The sequence below is a fragment of the Balaenoptera physalus genome, assembly GCF_965194825.1.
Source record: "Balaenoptera physalus genome assembly, chromosome: 7".
NCBI lineage: Eukaryota > Metazoa > Chordata > Mammalia > Artiodactyla > Balaenopteridae > Balaenoptera > Balaenoptera physalus.
Window position 1 is genome coordinate 24,312,136 of NC_138886.1, and position 17,352 is coordinate 24,329,487.

At 38.9% G+C, this 17,352-nt stretch overlaps 1 protein-coding gene across 3 annotated transcripts in view; it reads left to right on the forward strand.

Annotated features, from left to right (window-relative positions):
• The window catches only part of TMEM245 (transmembrane protein 245), a 104,194-nt gene that overhangs the window by 79,156 nt on the left and 7,686 nt on the right, over nucleotides 1-17,352 (forward strand). For all 3 annotated transcript variants that reach the window (XM_082469150.1, XM_082469148.1, XM_082469149.1), the window contains 3 exons: nucleotides 1,788-1,888; nucleotides 2,783-2,957; nucleotides 7,809-8,003. In XM_082469150.1, coding sequence (XP_082325276.1) covers nucleotides 1,788-1,888; nucleotides 2,783-2,957; nucleotides 7,809-8,003 — 471 coding nt within the window. The remainder of the gene's footprint in view (nucleotides 1-1,787; nucleotides 1,889-2,782; nucleotides 2,958-7,808; nucleotides 8,004-17,352) is intronic.

A 17,352-nucleotide genomic window follows, 5' to 3' on the forward strand; every position in this document is an offset into this window, starting at 1 on the left:
ATAAGGTTGATCGAAGTATCACATCTATATCTTTTCTCACCAGCGCCCCTTCCCCATTCTAGTCAGATTCTGTACTTTTTTTCTTAGATTTTGTTCTCATTAATCTTTCCATGATATTTGATATTATTATTCCCTCATTCTCAAAAGCTTCCTTCTCCCTTGGTCTCTGGGAATAGTGTACTCTAGTGATTTTCTTCTGACTAGAGAAATTATTTCATTATCTCTTTGGCTGGTGTATCTTTGTCCTTAGGTCCCTTATGAGAACAGAGCTCATTGCTCCATTCTGTCTAGGCTTGCCCCTTGGGATATCTTACCCTTTCCTATGATTATTTGGTGTATCTCAAATTTCTTGTCCCAAGTTCACTATTAAGCCTTGTCTCTTATTTCCAGCTACCTCCAGGGTATTTATTTTCATCATCCTTTTTTGACTTAACACTGCCCAAACTAAACATATTCCCTTTTCTTCCATGTCCTCTCCCATTCTGGGGTTCTCCATGACTTTGAGACACTGCCATTCTTTCTCCCTCAGGTTTAAAACCTGAACCTGTCATGTTCTTTTTTTCCTCCATGTCTTCTAATCAGTTACTGTTCAGATCTTTTATATTTCTTGTGGGCTATCTCCCTTACTTTAAGTCTTTTTGGTATCTCTTTAGCCTGTGTCCTTATTGTTAGAGAGCCTATGGCACTTTTTTGAGTGAAAGCTGCTGGTCAGTATGACAAGGTTTCACAATTTTGGGAGCCACTCTGTCACCAAATCCATGTCTCAGAACCCTATGAAATGACTGAGTCACTGGGTTCCAGAGTTTGACTTACTCTCACAGTACACCTCTTGGGATGCTTTGGAAAATCTTGGTGTGTCCTTTTGTGTGTACAGTGTTACATTGCTGCCACGGTCTCTGCTTTTTTCAATCACAAACAGCTTTTCCTTCTCTCATGAGTATATAAGCGTGCGTCCCGTGCACCCAGCAGATTCCTGGTTTTTGTAACTTTGTGATACCTTGGGATAACTTAAGATTTGCTGCCTTTGTGCTCTCTCTGAGCAGTTCCTTATTTCTCCTCCTTATACAGTACTATCTTAATCTTCCACCTGAAAAGCAAAAATGAAGTACCTGAGATTGCATATTTTCATTCCTATTAATCACGGAATATGTGTGTCTGCTTTTACACCTCTTGTATTTTCCTCTCTGATTTTACTTCGGAATTAATAAGATTTTTTTTGTAAATTTTCTCCCAATGACCTGCATTCTTTGATAGCATTTTTAGAAGTTACTTTGTAGGTTGGGTTGCATGGTTTAAGATGTGTGGGAACATTTTGTTAACGAGAAGAAAGACTGATGAAGTACCGGCTATATAGTATTCCTCACTTGCTTTTCCCAGAGGGGAGGGCTGGCCACAACCTGGATGTCTCCAAATTTAACTACATCCTCAGAAATAAGATACTCACACTTATTTTTCTTTCTCTTTACTTTGGTGGTGAGCGATCTGCTTTAGAAGTGAAGAGTTGATGAGTTATTTCAGTGAATAGGGTATTGTAAGGTGTTTTAGTTCAGTTATCTTTTCATTAGAGAAGTTTGAAGAACAGTTTAGTAAATCTATTTCAAGTTTTCAATACAAGATTTTTATGTTTCTCTGAAATAAAACGAAAACAGCATTCTCAGTCCATTGGAAAAATTGAAGCTATTATCAGATTTGGATAAAGTAGCCAGAAGCCTAGAAATATTGATTTTTCTGAATCACGGTATGATACTGTGTTTATTTTCTTTCCCTTTTATCTTTGGACGTTCTAGAGGGGTGTTTGATGCCTCCCTCAAAATGGCTGGCTTCTACGGATTGTACACGTGGCTGACTCATACTATATTTGGCATCAATATTGTCTTCATACCATCAGGTAACAACTGTATCATAACTTCTGCTGTCCCCTATTTAAGGGACATTAAGCCATTTTACATATACTGTCAGCTTCCATAAATTTAAAATGCTAAATTTTGAGATCTAATCTAGTCCAGATTAGGAGCAGAAACATGATTTGGAATGTTTATTTACTGCTGTATCCCCAGTAGTTAAAACAATACCCAGCACATAGGAAGCACTGCATAAATAACAAATACTTATTTGTTAATTGCACATACTGTTCTGGAAAGGGATGAGTGTAAAGTAAGGTCCTTCAGTTAGCAGGGTTATTTTTGGTGTTTTTATTGAAATTACACTTCATTTTTATTAGAAAGAAGCAAGGTAAAGAATATACGTTCTTATCCGAGATTTAGAAACTAATTTCTGATTTGGCTTTGGAATCAGTACAAATATTTGACCAGTGCTCTATAGTTATATTATAGGACTGTACAGTTGTCCTTTGGTATCCCTGAGGGTATGGTTTCAGGACCCCCTGAGGATACCAGAATCTGCAGATGCTCAGGTCCTTTGGCCCTCTGTATTTGCAGGTTCCACATCTGAGGATATGGAGGGCCAACTGCATACGTATTAACTAACCATTGATTGAGAATAACAACTGTGGGACACTAAAATTTTGTTTATTAAGAACAGATTCATGAAGTAAACACACACTTCAGAAAGATTTTCATGATCCAGTTTGAAGATCTTGGACCTCATTCAACTAGCAAATTCAGTTAAACAGGGCATATCATTCCCCTAAAATTTGAGTTTGTATTTGTTTAACTTGTTCTGGTGGAAATTTTTAAGTAGTAGGAGCTAGTGATTAGATTCTGCTGTTTTGTTATTGCTTTGATGATGATGTTAAGTTGCTTTTTCTTTTAATCTTTATTAGCTTTAGCAGCAATCCTTGGAGCAGTGCCATTTCTAGGCACATATTGGGCAGCAATACCTGCAGTTCTAGACCTGTGGCTTACACAAGGCTTAGGATGCAAAGCCATCTTACTGTTGGTTTTTCATCTCTTGCCGACATACTTTGTAGATACTGCCATCTATTCTGATATATCAGGGTAAGTATTCCACAGAACTTCTGAAGTTAGTGATGAATCATATCCAGGAATTTCTCTGGCCTTTTTTAAGAAGATTTTTTTTTTTTCCTTTTGGGCATGGGAGAAAGGACTGGTGGTAGGATTTTCAGTGAAGTAATCTTTTGTGATCCCACTGGTATAATCAAAGTTTAATTTAATTAACATAATTTGGAAGGCATGCTATTTTGTTATAAGTTTTATTTACAATACATGAGACTAAAACAAAATTGTGAATAATCCTCTGGTTTAGTGACATTTACCCTAGGAAAAAAGTATTACTGTACATACTTCAAAATAAAAATATTTTAAGTACGATAACAAGTTAGTAGTTATTTTCAGAACTTCTTTGCTTTCAGAGAAACACATTATTAGGTTGTAAGTTTGAGGATTTCCACGTAAAATGAAACCTCATCAAGTTCGTATCTGACAAGCAGTGCTTTCTTACTTTAGATATTATAGTATGGTTCTATGATGAATGCAGATTAAATTTAAGGCAGAAGCCAAACTTTGGCAATATAATAAATATCTGTCTGTTTTTGTAGGTTTTGATATCTCTTAGAAATTGCATTCAGTAAATCAAGCTGATTCCCATTTAGTCACGTATCCAGATTAACATTGCTTATTACAATCTAGGATGTGACCAAATATTGAATTTTATTTAGCTACTCAAATTCAGAATATGGCCTACTGAAACTATCATAATAGTTAATATTTTAACTTTTCTTTAAGTAAAACTCATCACAATAAGCGTAGACAGGGACTAAGTTTACAGGAAGAGGACCCTTCAGTTAATTTGAAATTATGAAGAGACAAGTCGTATGCTACCTTGTTTTCTCTCTACTAAGTTAAAATAGAAAATAAATGATATAGAATGACTAAGAAGCCCCAAAGTTCCAGAGCAAAAAGAAACAAACAACTCCATAAGCAAGCCTTAGGGGAACTTTTATGCCTAAAACTTAAAGATAACAGGAGAACTTCATAGTGAGCTTAACTAACATTTAATAGTTGAAATTTAAACCGTAAGAGTAGTTACATGATTTATAGTTAAGTGTTTTCATTTCTTTAAACTTTGCTGTAAATTTTATATCAGGGTCTTTAGCTAGAATTTAAGACTTAGATATAGTTCTATCTTAATAATAAAGTAACACCTTATTTAACCAACATCATTAGGAAATGAAAAATTTTACATAACTTGCTTTATTTTATTTTGTAATAAATTAAGCTTTTATTTAAAATCTCCCACACTTTTTTTTTTTAAGCTTTAAGCATTTTTGATAAAAATTTTCCTTAAATGTATTGTTTAGGGAAAATGCTTGCTTACATAGTGTAACATGGAATATTGCCCTAAATCCTTTTTGGAATGAAGAAGACAAATATAATTTATTGGTTTCCTGAAGACTAGCTCACCTTAAATGTTACTGAATTGTAATACAGTACAGGATATCCTTCCAAGGGATTTAGTTATTTTCCCTTCACTAAATTGTTCTAATCATCTGTGTTTAGAAACTAGAAACAAACAAAATATACCTTATTTCTAAGTCCCTCTTATGTCAGTGGTCATATGTTATTATCAGTGTGCTGTGCTGCTGTAATCGACAGGTATGCCTCATTTTATTGCGCTTCGCTTTATTGCGCTTCGCAGATATTGCCTTTTTTTTTTTTTTTAAACAAATTGAAGGTTTGTGGCAATGCTGTGTTGAGCAAGTCTATTGATGCCATTTTTCCAACAGCATTTGCTTACTTTGTGTCTCTGTGTCATTTTGGTAACTCTTGCAATAGTTCAGACTTTTTATTATCATGTTTTTTATGATCATCTGTGATCAGTGATCTTTGATGTTACTATTGTAATTGTATTGGGGTGCTATGAACTACACCCATATAAGATGGCAGACTTAATTGATAAATGTCGTATGTGTTTTGACTGCTCCACCAACCAGCCGTTCCCTTATCTTCTCCCTCTCCTTCGGTCTCCCTAGTCCCTGAGATACAGCAATATTGAAATAAGGCAAATTAATAACCTTACAGTGGCCTCTAAGTGGTCAAGTGAAAGGAAGAGTCAGACATCTCTCACTTAAATCAAAGGCTAGAAATGATTAAACTTAGTGCAGAAGGTATGTTGAAAGCTAGGCCTCTTGAGTCAGTTAGCCAAGTTGTAAATGTAAAGGACAAGTTCTTGAAGGAAGTGAAAAGTGCTATTCCAGTGAACACACACATGATAAGAAAGCAAAACAGCCTTTTTGCTGATATGGAGAAAGTTTTGGTATTCTGGATGGAAGATCAGACCAGCCACAACATTCCCTTAAGCCAGAGCCTAATCTGGAGCAAGACCCTAACTCTTCTCAATCCTGTGAAGGCTGTGAGAGGTGAGGAAGCTGTAGAAGAAAAGTTTAAAGCTCGCAGAGGTTGGTTCATGAGGTTTAAGGAAAGAAGCCGTCTCCAGAACGTAAAAGTGCAAGGTGAAGCAGCAAGTGCTGATGTAGAAGCTGCAGCAAGTTATCCAGAAGGTCTAGCTAAAGAGAAATAATGAAAGTGGCTACATTAAACAGATTTTCACTGTAGACAAAACAACTTCCTGTTGGAAAAAGATGCCACCTAGGACTTTCAATGCCTGGCTTCAAAGCTTGAAAGGACAGGCTGGCTCTATGGCTAGGGGCTAATGCAGCTGGTAACTTTAAATTGAAGCCAGTGCTCATTTACCATTCCAAAAATCCCAGGGCTCTTAAGAATTGTGCTAAATCTACTCTGCCTGTGCTCGAGAAATGAAACAACAAAACCTCGGTAACAGCACATCTATTTACAACATGGTTTACTGAATATTTTAAGCCTACTCTTGAGACCTACTGGTCAGAAAAAAATGATTCCTTTCAAAATACCATGGCTTGGGCTTCCCTGGTGGTGCAGTGGTTGAGAATCTGCCTGCCAATGCAGGGGACACGGGTTCGAGCCCTGGTCTGGGAAGATCCCACATGCCGCAGAGCAACTAGGCCCGTGAGCCACAACTACTGAGCCTGCGCGTCTGGAGCCTGTGCTCTGCAACAAGAGAGCCCGCGATAGTGAGAGGCCCGCGCACCGCGATGAAGAGTGGCCCCCACTTGCCGCAACTAGAGAAAGCCCTCGCACAGAAACGAAGACCCAACACAGCCAAAAATAAATAAATTAATTAATTAATTAAAAAAAAATACTATGACTTATTTGACAATGTACCCAGTCACCCAAGACCTCTGATGGAGATGTGCAATGAGGTTAATGTTGTTTTCATGCCTGTAACACAACATCCATTCTGCAGCCTGTGGTTCAAGGAGTAATTTCAACTTTCAAGTCTTATTATGTAAGACTTTACCCAGACCCTCTGACGGATATGGGTAAAGTCAATTGAAAACCTTCTGGAAAGCATTCAGCATTCTAGATGCAATTAAGAACACTTGTATTTCATGGGAAAATATCAACATTAACAGAAGTTTGGAAAAAGTTGATTCCAACCCTCATGGATAACTTTGAGGGGCTCAAGACTTCAGTGGAAGAAGTAACTGCAGATGTAGTGGAAATAGCAAGAGAACTAGATTTAGAAGTGGAGTTTGAAGATGAAACTGAATTACTGCAGTCTCATGATAAAACTTTAACTTTCTTTGCTTATGGATAAGCAAAGAAAGTGGCTTCTTTCGATGAAATCTACTTCTGGTAAAAATGCTGTGAAGATTGTTGAAATGGCAACAAAGGATCTAGTGTATTACATAAACTTGGTTGATAAAGCAGAAGCAGGGTTTGAAAGGATTAACTCCCATATTGAAAGAAGTTCTATGGTGGGTAAAATGCTCTCGAACAGCATTGAGTGCTACAGAAAAATCATCTATGAAAGGAAGAGTCAGTGGATGCAGCTAAACTCCATTGTTGTCTTGTTTTGAGAAATTGCCACAGCTGCCCCTGCCTTCAGCAGCCAATCACGCTGATCAGTCAGCAGCCGTCACTATCGAGACAAGACTCGCCACTAGCAAAACGATTACAATTTGCTGAAGGCTCACATGATAGTTAGCATTTTTACCAATCAGGTATTTTTAAACTAACGTATGTACATTTTTTTAGACATAATGCTATTGTATACTTAAAAGACTACAGTACAGTGTAAACATAATTTTTATATACTCTGGGGAAGCAGAAATTTCGTGTGACTCACTTTATTGTGATATTTGGCTTTATTATGGTGGTCTGGAACCAAACCTGCAGTATCTCTGAGGTCTGCCTGTGTTTTATTTCATTCTAATTATGTAAGTGATACTGTGATAAGCTGGAAGACAGTTATGACTCTCCTATGAAATAAAAATCTTGGGCTTTTTAACAAATATTTTCCTCATGAGGCCTTTTATCACTGCCTGTGTTAAAATCTGTATTTTAGGAGGTTGCTAGAAGTCTAACTTACGAATAACAGGGATGTCATTGTATTGTTATCATCTTTTAAAAAAGCATAATTAGTTGAACTACACATTTAATTGTGCCCACTTAATTTTTCTAGATGGAGGTAAACCTAACAGGTAGATTATATAACCAGTCCCAAGCTGACATTAACTCACCTCAGATAGCCCTGTAATGGTACCTGTTAACATTGCTGACTTCACTCCTTCAGTTGCTGGACCTATAAAAAGGCAAACGTCACACATGTAGGCAAGAAAATTTTTGCATCTTGTTATCTGCATTGAGGTAATCTGAAGAAAGCTGATAATGCAGTCAAAAGGCAGGTGTATTACAGAATGAACATTGTGTTAGAGAATGTATTTCCAACTTACTCCAAGGTTTATGTTTGTTAAAAGTCATGAGTAATCTGTGTGCTCTTTATTCCAGAGGTGGCCATCCTTACTTGACAGGCTTGGCAGTGGCTGGTGGAGCATACTACCTGGGCCTGGAAGGAGCAATCATTGGGCCCATACTTCTCTGCATACTTGTGGTCGCTTCCAATATCTATAGTGCTATGTTAATGAGCCCCACGAATTCAGTACCCACACCAAACCAGACCCCATGGCCTGTTCAGACTCAGCGGTGAGTTACAGCAGAATGATCATAAACTGTGTATGAAATTGAACTAACCTGTCTCATTATTTTTCACCTGCATACAGTCTGTTAGGATACAGAGTATTTCAGTTCCTCTGCTCTACTAAAGATTGAAGACACTAAGTAAATAGAAATCATTTGTGTGTAGACTTTTGGGTTTCACATATCAGGAACATTTAAAAACCGATTGGGGGCCTCTCTGGTGGTGCAGTGGTTGAGAATCTGCCTGCTAATGCAGGGGACACGGGTTCGAACCCTGGTCTGGGAAGATCCCACATGCCGCGGAGCAGCTAGGCCCATGAGCCACAACTACTGAGCCTGCGCGTCTGGAGCCTGTGCTCCGCAACAAGAGAGGTCACGATAGTGAGAGGCCCACGCACCATGATGAAGAGTGGCCCCCACTTGCCGCAACTAGAGAAAGCCCTCGCACAGAAACGAAGACCCAACACAGCCAAAAATAAATAAACAAACAAACAAACAAAAAAAACCCCGATTGGGTCAGAATTGTTAATGTCATGAAAAACCAAAAATAAATAAATTTTAAAAGACCATTTTGAGACAGTGGTATACTAGATTGACGGAGACTTAGGAAATAGGACAACCAAATGCAGTGCATGGGCCCGTGACAGGATCCTGAATTGGGGAATGGAGAGAATCTATAAAGAACATTTTTGAAGCATTAGAGAAATTGATTATGGACCATATATGAAATAATATTATATTGATGTTAAATTTCTTAGGTCTGACAGTGATACTTTGATTATGTAGCAGAATATCCTTTAGGGATGAGATGTCAAACTGAGAGGGAGAAAGTGACTGTAGCAAAATGTTCGCAACTGGTGAATCTAGATGAAGGACATGTGGCTGTTAATTGTACTACTCTTTCAATTTTTCTGTAGGTTTATTTATATACTATTTAATTTATATATATTTATTTATATACTGCAGTATTCCAATGTGTGAATATACCACAATTTATTTATTCATTGTAGTATTGATGGACATTTGGGTAGTGTCCAGTTTAGGACTGTTATGAATCAGGCTGCTATGAACTTTCTGGTACATGGCTTTTGGTGAACATGAGTACTTACTTCAGGTGAGTATATACCAGCAGAGGAATGGCGGGGACTACATCTGGTTTAACTTCAGTGGATACTTGCAAAACAGTTTTTCTGTGTGGCTGTACCAGAAATTACATTTTAACAACAGAAAAGTAAGAAGGACTTTTAATGAAAAACTAAGTCGCCGAATACAGGATTTTAACTTTCCAGAGACTATACGGCATTGCCCTTTTTATTTTCAGTTGGAAAAGAATTTTTTTGTTGCATATTCTAGTGTAATTAAGGAGTCATTAACAAGTTGATTCTGAAAATGTATTTAGTGAAACTATATTTTTATTTAAAATTCTTCTAAAATGTTCTGCTTATTTCATTTTAAGTGTTGTATTTTTTGAAGAAAGACATAGTCCTTTAACCCAAAACAAGTAGAATAACGTTTCTGAGTTAGAGGTAGTTGGTCAAAGGGCCATCTTAGTTAATTCTAGGCACTTATTTGATGGCAGTGAAATATCAGTTTCCTGAAGAAGAATGAAAAGAGAGGTACTTAGAGGTTTTAACATAGACGTCACCAGTTTGGGGGTGGTTACACTATGATATCCTTTCCTGCCTTTGCTCTTAAAGGCAGGTACTGGGTTCCTGAGAAGTCAGTGGACAGTTACTTGAAAGCAGTAGAGAGCATTTGCTCAGTGGATACCATATTCCTTGGGCTCACGAAACAAGAAGTAAAAAGAAAATTGGTTGATCAATATCTTGCTGTTATTTTAGAAGAAGACTTTTGATGATTCCAGGTTGGTAGAGCAAGAGTTAGTTTCTAAGGTGAAACAAAAGAAGCTAATATGAATCCTTCTAGAGGCAAGTGACCCCTTTCCCCTGGTCCCCTTCTGAAGGCAGAATGTTGTTAATTAAGTGGTATGGGGGTTTGAAAAAATAATGTAATGACCGATATAGCTGTAATCTTTTTCCTTCGAAGTTATGGATGTATATAGTTTAAAAGAGTCAAAAATTTCTATAAAGCTTGTGAAAAATAGCAGTCCTTTGCCTTTTCCCTGCCCCTTCCTTTCCCCTCTAAGAGGAACCACTTTCGACTCTATTTGATGTTTACCTCCATATCTTGAAATTGTGTTTATTTCTTGATTTTTTTATGTATTGGCACTGTTTACTTCCCACTTGGAAAGTGAGAAATTATCTCTTTTACTAACCATCCACCCGATATTACTAAACTGTGATATTGGTTAGATCAGTATTCAGTGTTTACATTATTATGGCTCTGTAAATTACATTCATATTTAAGCCTTCTTGTATATTGTCTATAGTTCCTTACCTACACAACATTTTGCTTTCCTTTGTGTCATAAAGATACTGTTTTTTATTTGCTTTGTTTTCTGTGAACTTATAATTAGTCCAATGCCAGGCTTGCACCAGGTATTTACGTCTCCTCTCACTCAGCATGCTCTGTTGCGTCTGGTTTGCTGTAAGTGTTATCTTCCTGAAGAAGTCGCTCCTGGATTGTTCTGATCTGCTCCAGCGGAGTTGTACAGCTGTCACCCTGGGGATTCCCTCAGCTCTCCCCTCTGTTGTAATACTTATTTCGCATATGATTTCCCAATATTGTTTTCTTTCTTGATTTATTCCTGCTTTTTGTTGGAGCACATCCTCCTGTAGATTTTTGGGAAAAAATGCATGGGAGGTAAATTTGGGGGACGATACATGTCTGAAAAGGCTTCTTCTAAAGTCATACTTACTCAATAGTTTGCCTGGGTAGAGAATTCTGTGTTTAAAATTTTTTCCCTTTAGAACTTTATTTCTTCATTGTTTTCTAGCTTTCACTGTTGTTAAAATTCTGAAGCCTTTCTGGTTCCTGATTCTTTGTAATTTAACTGTTTGAAAACCTATAGGATCTTCTTTTTTGTTTTTTTTTTTTAATTAATTAATTTATTTATTTATGGCTGTGTTGGGTCTTCGTTTCTGTGTGAGGGCTTTCTCTAGTTGCGGCAAGTGGGGGCCACTCTTCATCGCGGTGCGCAGGCCTCTCACTATCGTGGCCTCTCCCGTTGCGGAGCACAGGCTCCAGACGCGCAGGCTCAGCAATTGTGGCTCACGGGCTTAGTCGCTCCGCGGCATGTGGGATCTTCCCAGACCAGGGCTCGAACCCGTGTCCCCTGCATTGGCAGGCAGATTCTCAACCACTGTGCCACCAGGGAAGCCCTTTTTTGTTGTTTTTAATCTATTTTGTTGTTGTTGTTCCAATTGGCACTTGTATCAAGTGCCTTTGTGACCTTTAAAACTGGAAATTTATGTTCTGTGCTTCTGAAATTTTTCTTCAGTTGTTTTATTAATGATTTCCTTCTCTCCCTTTCAAAACTACTTTTATTTTGGTGCTGACCCGCATACACTGTTCATATCATCTTTTAACCTTTTCTCTGATGTTCTTCTGGTTCTGTCTTTTTGGCTCCCATTTTCTGGGTGATTTCTCCAACTTTATCTTCTAACACCTTCTTAGAGGTCTCCATTTCTGCTATCATATTTTTGGGGGGTCTGGTTTATTGAGGTATTATTTGTATAAATAAAATTTACCTTTTTTGGCATATTGGTCTGTGTTACTTTTCTATGATACATAACAAATTTCCACTAACTGAGTGGCTTAAAACAACATACATTTATATTAAAGTCCATGAGTCAGGAGTACAGGCATAATTCAGCTGGGTCTTCTGCTTAGGATCTGCCAAGGCTATGGTCAAGGTGTAAGCTTGGGCTGGGATTTCATCTGCAGATTGGAGCCCTCTTCCAAGCTTGCCTGTTGTTGGCAGAATTCCTTTGCTTGCAGTTGTAGAACTGAGGCTTGTAGCTTCTAGAGGCTGCCCCTTTCCATAAGCATTTCATAACATGATGCTTGCTTCTTCAAGGCCAGCAAGAGAGTATTTTTCTGACTTCTGTCTCTGACTGCTAAGACCCTTTTGTAAAGGGCTTACCTGATTAGACCTAGCCCACTGAACATATTGCCATTTTGATTAAAGTCAATTGCTTAGGGACCTTGATTACATCTGTAATATCCCTTCACCTTCACCATATTAACACAACATAATCACAATAGCAGGTATCGGATATTTTTGACTACTGGCTTATGTTAAGAGTGAACTACTCAGGATCTGTGGGTTGGTTATTATGTGTGTTACCATAATATAATCTGCCAGGACCATTGTCTTGTGCAACCCTTGATGTCAGTGCTTTTTGGTTTCCCTTTGGGGCTGCTAAATTCCTCAGAGAAAGATCTTTTAATCTCCTGCCCAGAGTTTGACAGCTTAGTCTTACTGCTTTTTAAGCACTCTTTAAAGCAGCCCTTCTGTGTTTAGTCCCACCTTCAACCCCACTTCCAAAGTTACTTGATATCACCAATTCCTGAGCCTTATGGGCAATTTTGCTGAATAACTCCTGGCTTAGGATTCAGCTTTTTAGGTTATGGTGGGTCATAGCAGTTGTTCATCTGCTTTCCATCTTCTAAAAATTTGTTGCTCTTAATCTCTTATGTTCTCTTTTTTCTGCTCTTTTTTCAGGTAGGTTTATGCCTTTAAAAAAACACTTTTTACTGGCATTCTAATGGGGTTTTGAGAAAGCCTGAAGGAACTATGTGTTCAACACAGCACTTTCTAGTGGAAAGTCTAAATGACCTCTTAAATAGTAACAAACAACCACCACTGACATTTATTGGGACTCAGCATGCCAAGTTCTGTGATAAAACTTTACCTGCATTGTCTTATTTTACTTAATCTGTCCAATGTTTTCATGTGAGGTTAGGAAAGATTGTTTTCCATATTTTATAAATGAAGAAATAGAGGCTTAGAGAGGTTAACTTGCCTCTAGTCACATAGTAATAAGCAGGTGAGCTGGTGTGTTTCAACTAAAGATCTTTCTTTTCCTTAATCATCTCCCCCCACCCCCACCTCCCCCGCAAGAAAAAGCATTCTCCTGTGTTTCCTTCCTCAGTAGATGTTACCCTCTAATTATATGTGCCGGTGTGTGGTCATCCTTATGACTTTCCATCTCCTCAGTAACCATCTTTACCAAGTCCTATCAGTTTTATCTCAAATCTGTCCTTTCCTCTTTTTCTCCAGTTCCACCTGCCCTGGGCCCAGCTGGTAGGTTTCTCACCTGGACTGCTGCAGGCGTCTCAGCCTCCCAGCCGGTCTCTTGGTGTCCACTCTTGCTGTCCTTCAGTCCCTTTTCCATACTGCAGCGGATGTTTTCTTTTCAGAATGGAGGCATATCTGGTCGTGCTTACCAAAACTGGCCTCCCATTGTTCTTACAAGGAAGATCAAAATCCTTCCAAGGCCCTATGTGGTCTACCTGTGCCTGCTTCACGAATTCTGAAACATTTTCCCCTGTCTGAGCTGCAGCTACATTGGCTTTGTGTCAGGGCCTCAAGTGACACCAGCTCCATTCAAACTCTAGGACTTCAAGCATGCTGCTTTCTCTGTCTGGACACTCTCCCCCTCCCCCATCTTTCCTTGCCTAGTTAACTCCTAATCATTCTTCAGATCGCAACTCAAATGTCAGTTCATGGGAGAAGCTTTCCCTACCCTCCAGATTAGGTTACGTCCTTCTGCTAGTTTAATGCTCTTACAGATAGCACCTTGTACCTTTCCTTTCTCGTACGACTTTCACTTATACACTTGATTCTTTGTCTTTTCCCGCTTGACTGTGGTTGCTGTTACTGCAGGGTCATGTCCATGTTAGTTACTGGTGTATCCACAGCACCTGTCAACCTTAGGAAGTGCTCTGTTCCTAGTTGAAGGAATGAATGGGCTGTGAGGAAATAGTCTCTACAGAGGCATGAGCTGTGGAAGGGTTCGGCTTGTCTTAGGAACTCTCATGTTGTTACAGTGTGATAATGGAGGGTGGATTGTTCATTCCATTAGGCAGATATATCTTCTAATTGCAGATGCAGGCGCTGGTGGCTGAGAAGACCCATTTGCACGGCAATTTCTGTGTACTGCCATGTATCTTCAGATGGATGAACGACTGTCCACCTAAGGAAAGATGAAGGAGGGTGGACCCCTTTTCTGTGCTTCTCACTGTTGATCGTGGTGGTTGCACTATTTCACAAGGGTGAATGTCGCAGACACAGCACAACTTTGGACTCCCAACTATTTTGGCCTTGATTCAATCATCAGAACCTATTGCTTCCCCTGTTCTCTGTTAACACTGGGGCTGTTTGGGAGGTGTGGGGAAGGATCAAAACACCCTGCAGTCACACATTTTCAAGTACTTTCTTGATTTTTGGACAGGATAATCAGACTTGATTTGATGTACTTATTTCACTCCTACCAAAAACTGAGCAGCAATCTCTGAATATTAAAGCTCAGAAAAACCTGTAAGGAGAAAGTAAGGGCATGTCGCAGGAACTCCTGTGGGAATGCTGTTCTCTGTATTCAAGTTTTCCTTTGCCCTCTGTCATACCTTGTTATGACCGGAGGTGACAGCTGGAATGTGGCCCTTTAGGAACTCAGCTTTATCTTTTTCTAGGATAGAGTAATTAGTAACTCATTGCTGTTTTTAGAAGCATTATCTTAACCTGACTGTGATTATCTTTCATGATTTAATACCCAAAGTTCAATCAAAGTTCAGTATCTTTTCATAAAAGAAATTGCAAATGGTCCCCAACTTAAGAAGGTTTAACTTACGATTTTTTCAACTTTGTGATGGTGTGAAAGTGATACACATTCAGTAGAAACAGTACTTAAATTTTGAATGTTGATTTTTTCCCTGGGCTAGTGATATGCGGTACGATACTCTCTCGTGATGCTGGGCAGCGGCAGACGCAGCTCCTAGTCAGCCCCTCGATCAGGTAGAGAAACAACTGATAGGCCTACAGCCGTGCATTACCCAGACAGCCGTTCTGTTCTTCACTTTCAGTACAGCATTCAGTAAATTACGTGAGATATTCAACACTTTATTATAAAACTGGCTCTGTGTTAGATGATTTTGCCCAACTGTAGGCTAATGTAAGTTTAAGGTAGGCTTGGCTAAGCTATGATGTTTCGTAGGCTAAGTGTATTAAATGCTTTTTGACTTAGGATATTTTCAACTTACAGTGGGTTTTTTGGGACGTAATACCATCCTAAGTCAAGAAATATCAGTATTTGGCAGTTAAGCTACGGTGTAACACATCCTACTTTTTATAGAGCAAGAAGTTATTTTTGTCTTTGCAAAATAAGATATGAAGATGTTCTCCAAAAACCAGTCACCACTCCTCCAGATCTTTACATTAACCTTAAGGATTTCAGTTGGAGTGTACTCCCCATGATGCCAGTTTACGATAATGAGGGGAAAAAAAGAACTGGAGATGGGAAGGGAGCTGTACTCTACTCCCCCTCCGTTTGTGGTTGGCTCTCCTTTGACACTGTCACTTAAAAACTTTCCTGAATCTGTGCATTCCTCTGTCTTCCCAATGGTGTTGACCCAATGCCAGGATTTCTTCAGCATCCTCTTCACTGGTCCCTGCCTGTAGTCTTACTTCCCTCCCATCTTGTTCTCTGGTTTTTCTGGAGCATAACTGTTAAATGCCTCTGCTGCTTAAGATTCCCATGGTGGCTTCCCATGGCCTTCAAGCTGAAGTTGAAACTTTAAATTGGCCCATCAGACTTTTCGTGCTTTCTGTCTACCTCAGCAGACTCATCTCTCTCTGTTGCCTGCCTTACATTTTCTTTTCTAGCCATATTGAACTTGTTTAGTTTCCTGGAGTCAGTGAGATTTTTGTACATGTTTTCCCCTCTGTAAAGAATACTACCCCCTTCCTAGCCAAGTCCAGTATCATAACCTTTACTTAAAGTACTCTTCTTTGGAGAAGCATTACTAGAACTCTCTAGACCAGATAAGATGTCCCTGCTATGTGTTCCCATAGCATCTTCCACTTATCCTATTGCAACTTAATACCTATTATATAAATGTGTGTTTGTCTTTCCACTAATTGGTGAGCTTTCTGAAGGTAGGAACTATCTCTAACTCGTTTACAGCTGTGTTACCATTCCTGGCATGGTGTTTGGCAAATAGAAAGTGCTCAATGAAAATTTGATGAATTAATAGATTAGTGAAACCAAGAGCAGATCAGATTAAAAGATTTTTGCAGTATAACTGTGAGGCTGATAAAAAGAGGAGGGGCCATGGTAAACTCCAGCCTTAGAACTTTATTCCACATTTTTGGAAGGGAAGGAATGTACATAATAGTGATGACATGTGCTCTGTCACAAGGTGTGCGGGTGAGGGTTTAGGAAATACACACTTGCTATCCTGAGCCAACAAAAGTAAGTTCAACATCCACAATTTACTCTGCTTCTCTGGGAGGCTGGGAGTCAACAACTCTTGAGCTGTTAAATCAGAAAAGATTTAAACATTCACATAAATGGATTTTTTTAAATCTCATTGAAACTTTAGGGGAAGCAGATCCCAAAATATTTCCAAGGTGCAAAGAGACTGTAAATGAGAAATCACACCGCACAATCTCCATTGCTCTTAAAGGAACTATAAAATGTTAACAACAGTCCTCTGTCCCCCCCAGTCTCATGTGGCCCCATTCTGCACTGCTTGTTCTTGAGAAATTCTACCACTATGGTTCAAAGGAGCATAATAATCCTTATGGTTTGGGAAAGAATACTGTATTTAGATGGTTTAGGTAGGACATTTGCCATTTTTAGAAATACTGTTAAGGAAATTCCCTGGCAGTCCAGTGGTTAGGACTCGGCACGTTCACTGCCGGGGGCCTGGGTTCAATCCCTGGTTAGCGAATTAAGATCCCGAAAGCTGCGTGTCAAGGCCAAAAAAAAAAAAAAAAATTAAAGAAAGAAAGAAGGAAATACTGTCAATGCAATATTTATTTCTTTGTTTCTTCCTAATCTAGAGAGTTACAGATTTATGAGCCCTGCAGATTAGTTAGTGCTGTGCCTTTTGATGAGGCCAGAAAGAAATTATTTCTCTGTCTCTAGCTTATGGAGTTTGTTTTCCAGGAGATAATTGAGGTTCAGTTAAGATCAGTGTTACTTCTGTAGGGTTTTACACACACATAAGCCCCACCGTCATCACCTTAAACATCTAGAGAAAATACACTGTTGAGATGGAAAACACTTAGCAACTGTTTTCTTAGCTTGCTTCACTTTGTCTTCTTTCTTCTGAGTCCTACTGGAGACTTTCTTGGCCTGGAGGCGGAATTGAATAGCAGGTATGAATTTCAAGGTCACAGCTAAGCTTACTTGTCAACAGAAAGCAGTCGCCAGGTGAACCACAGTCT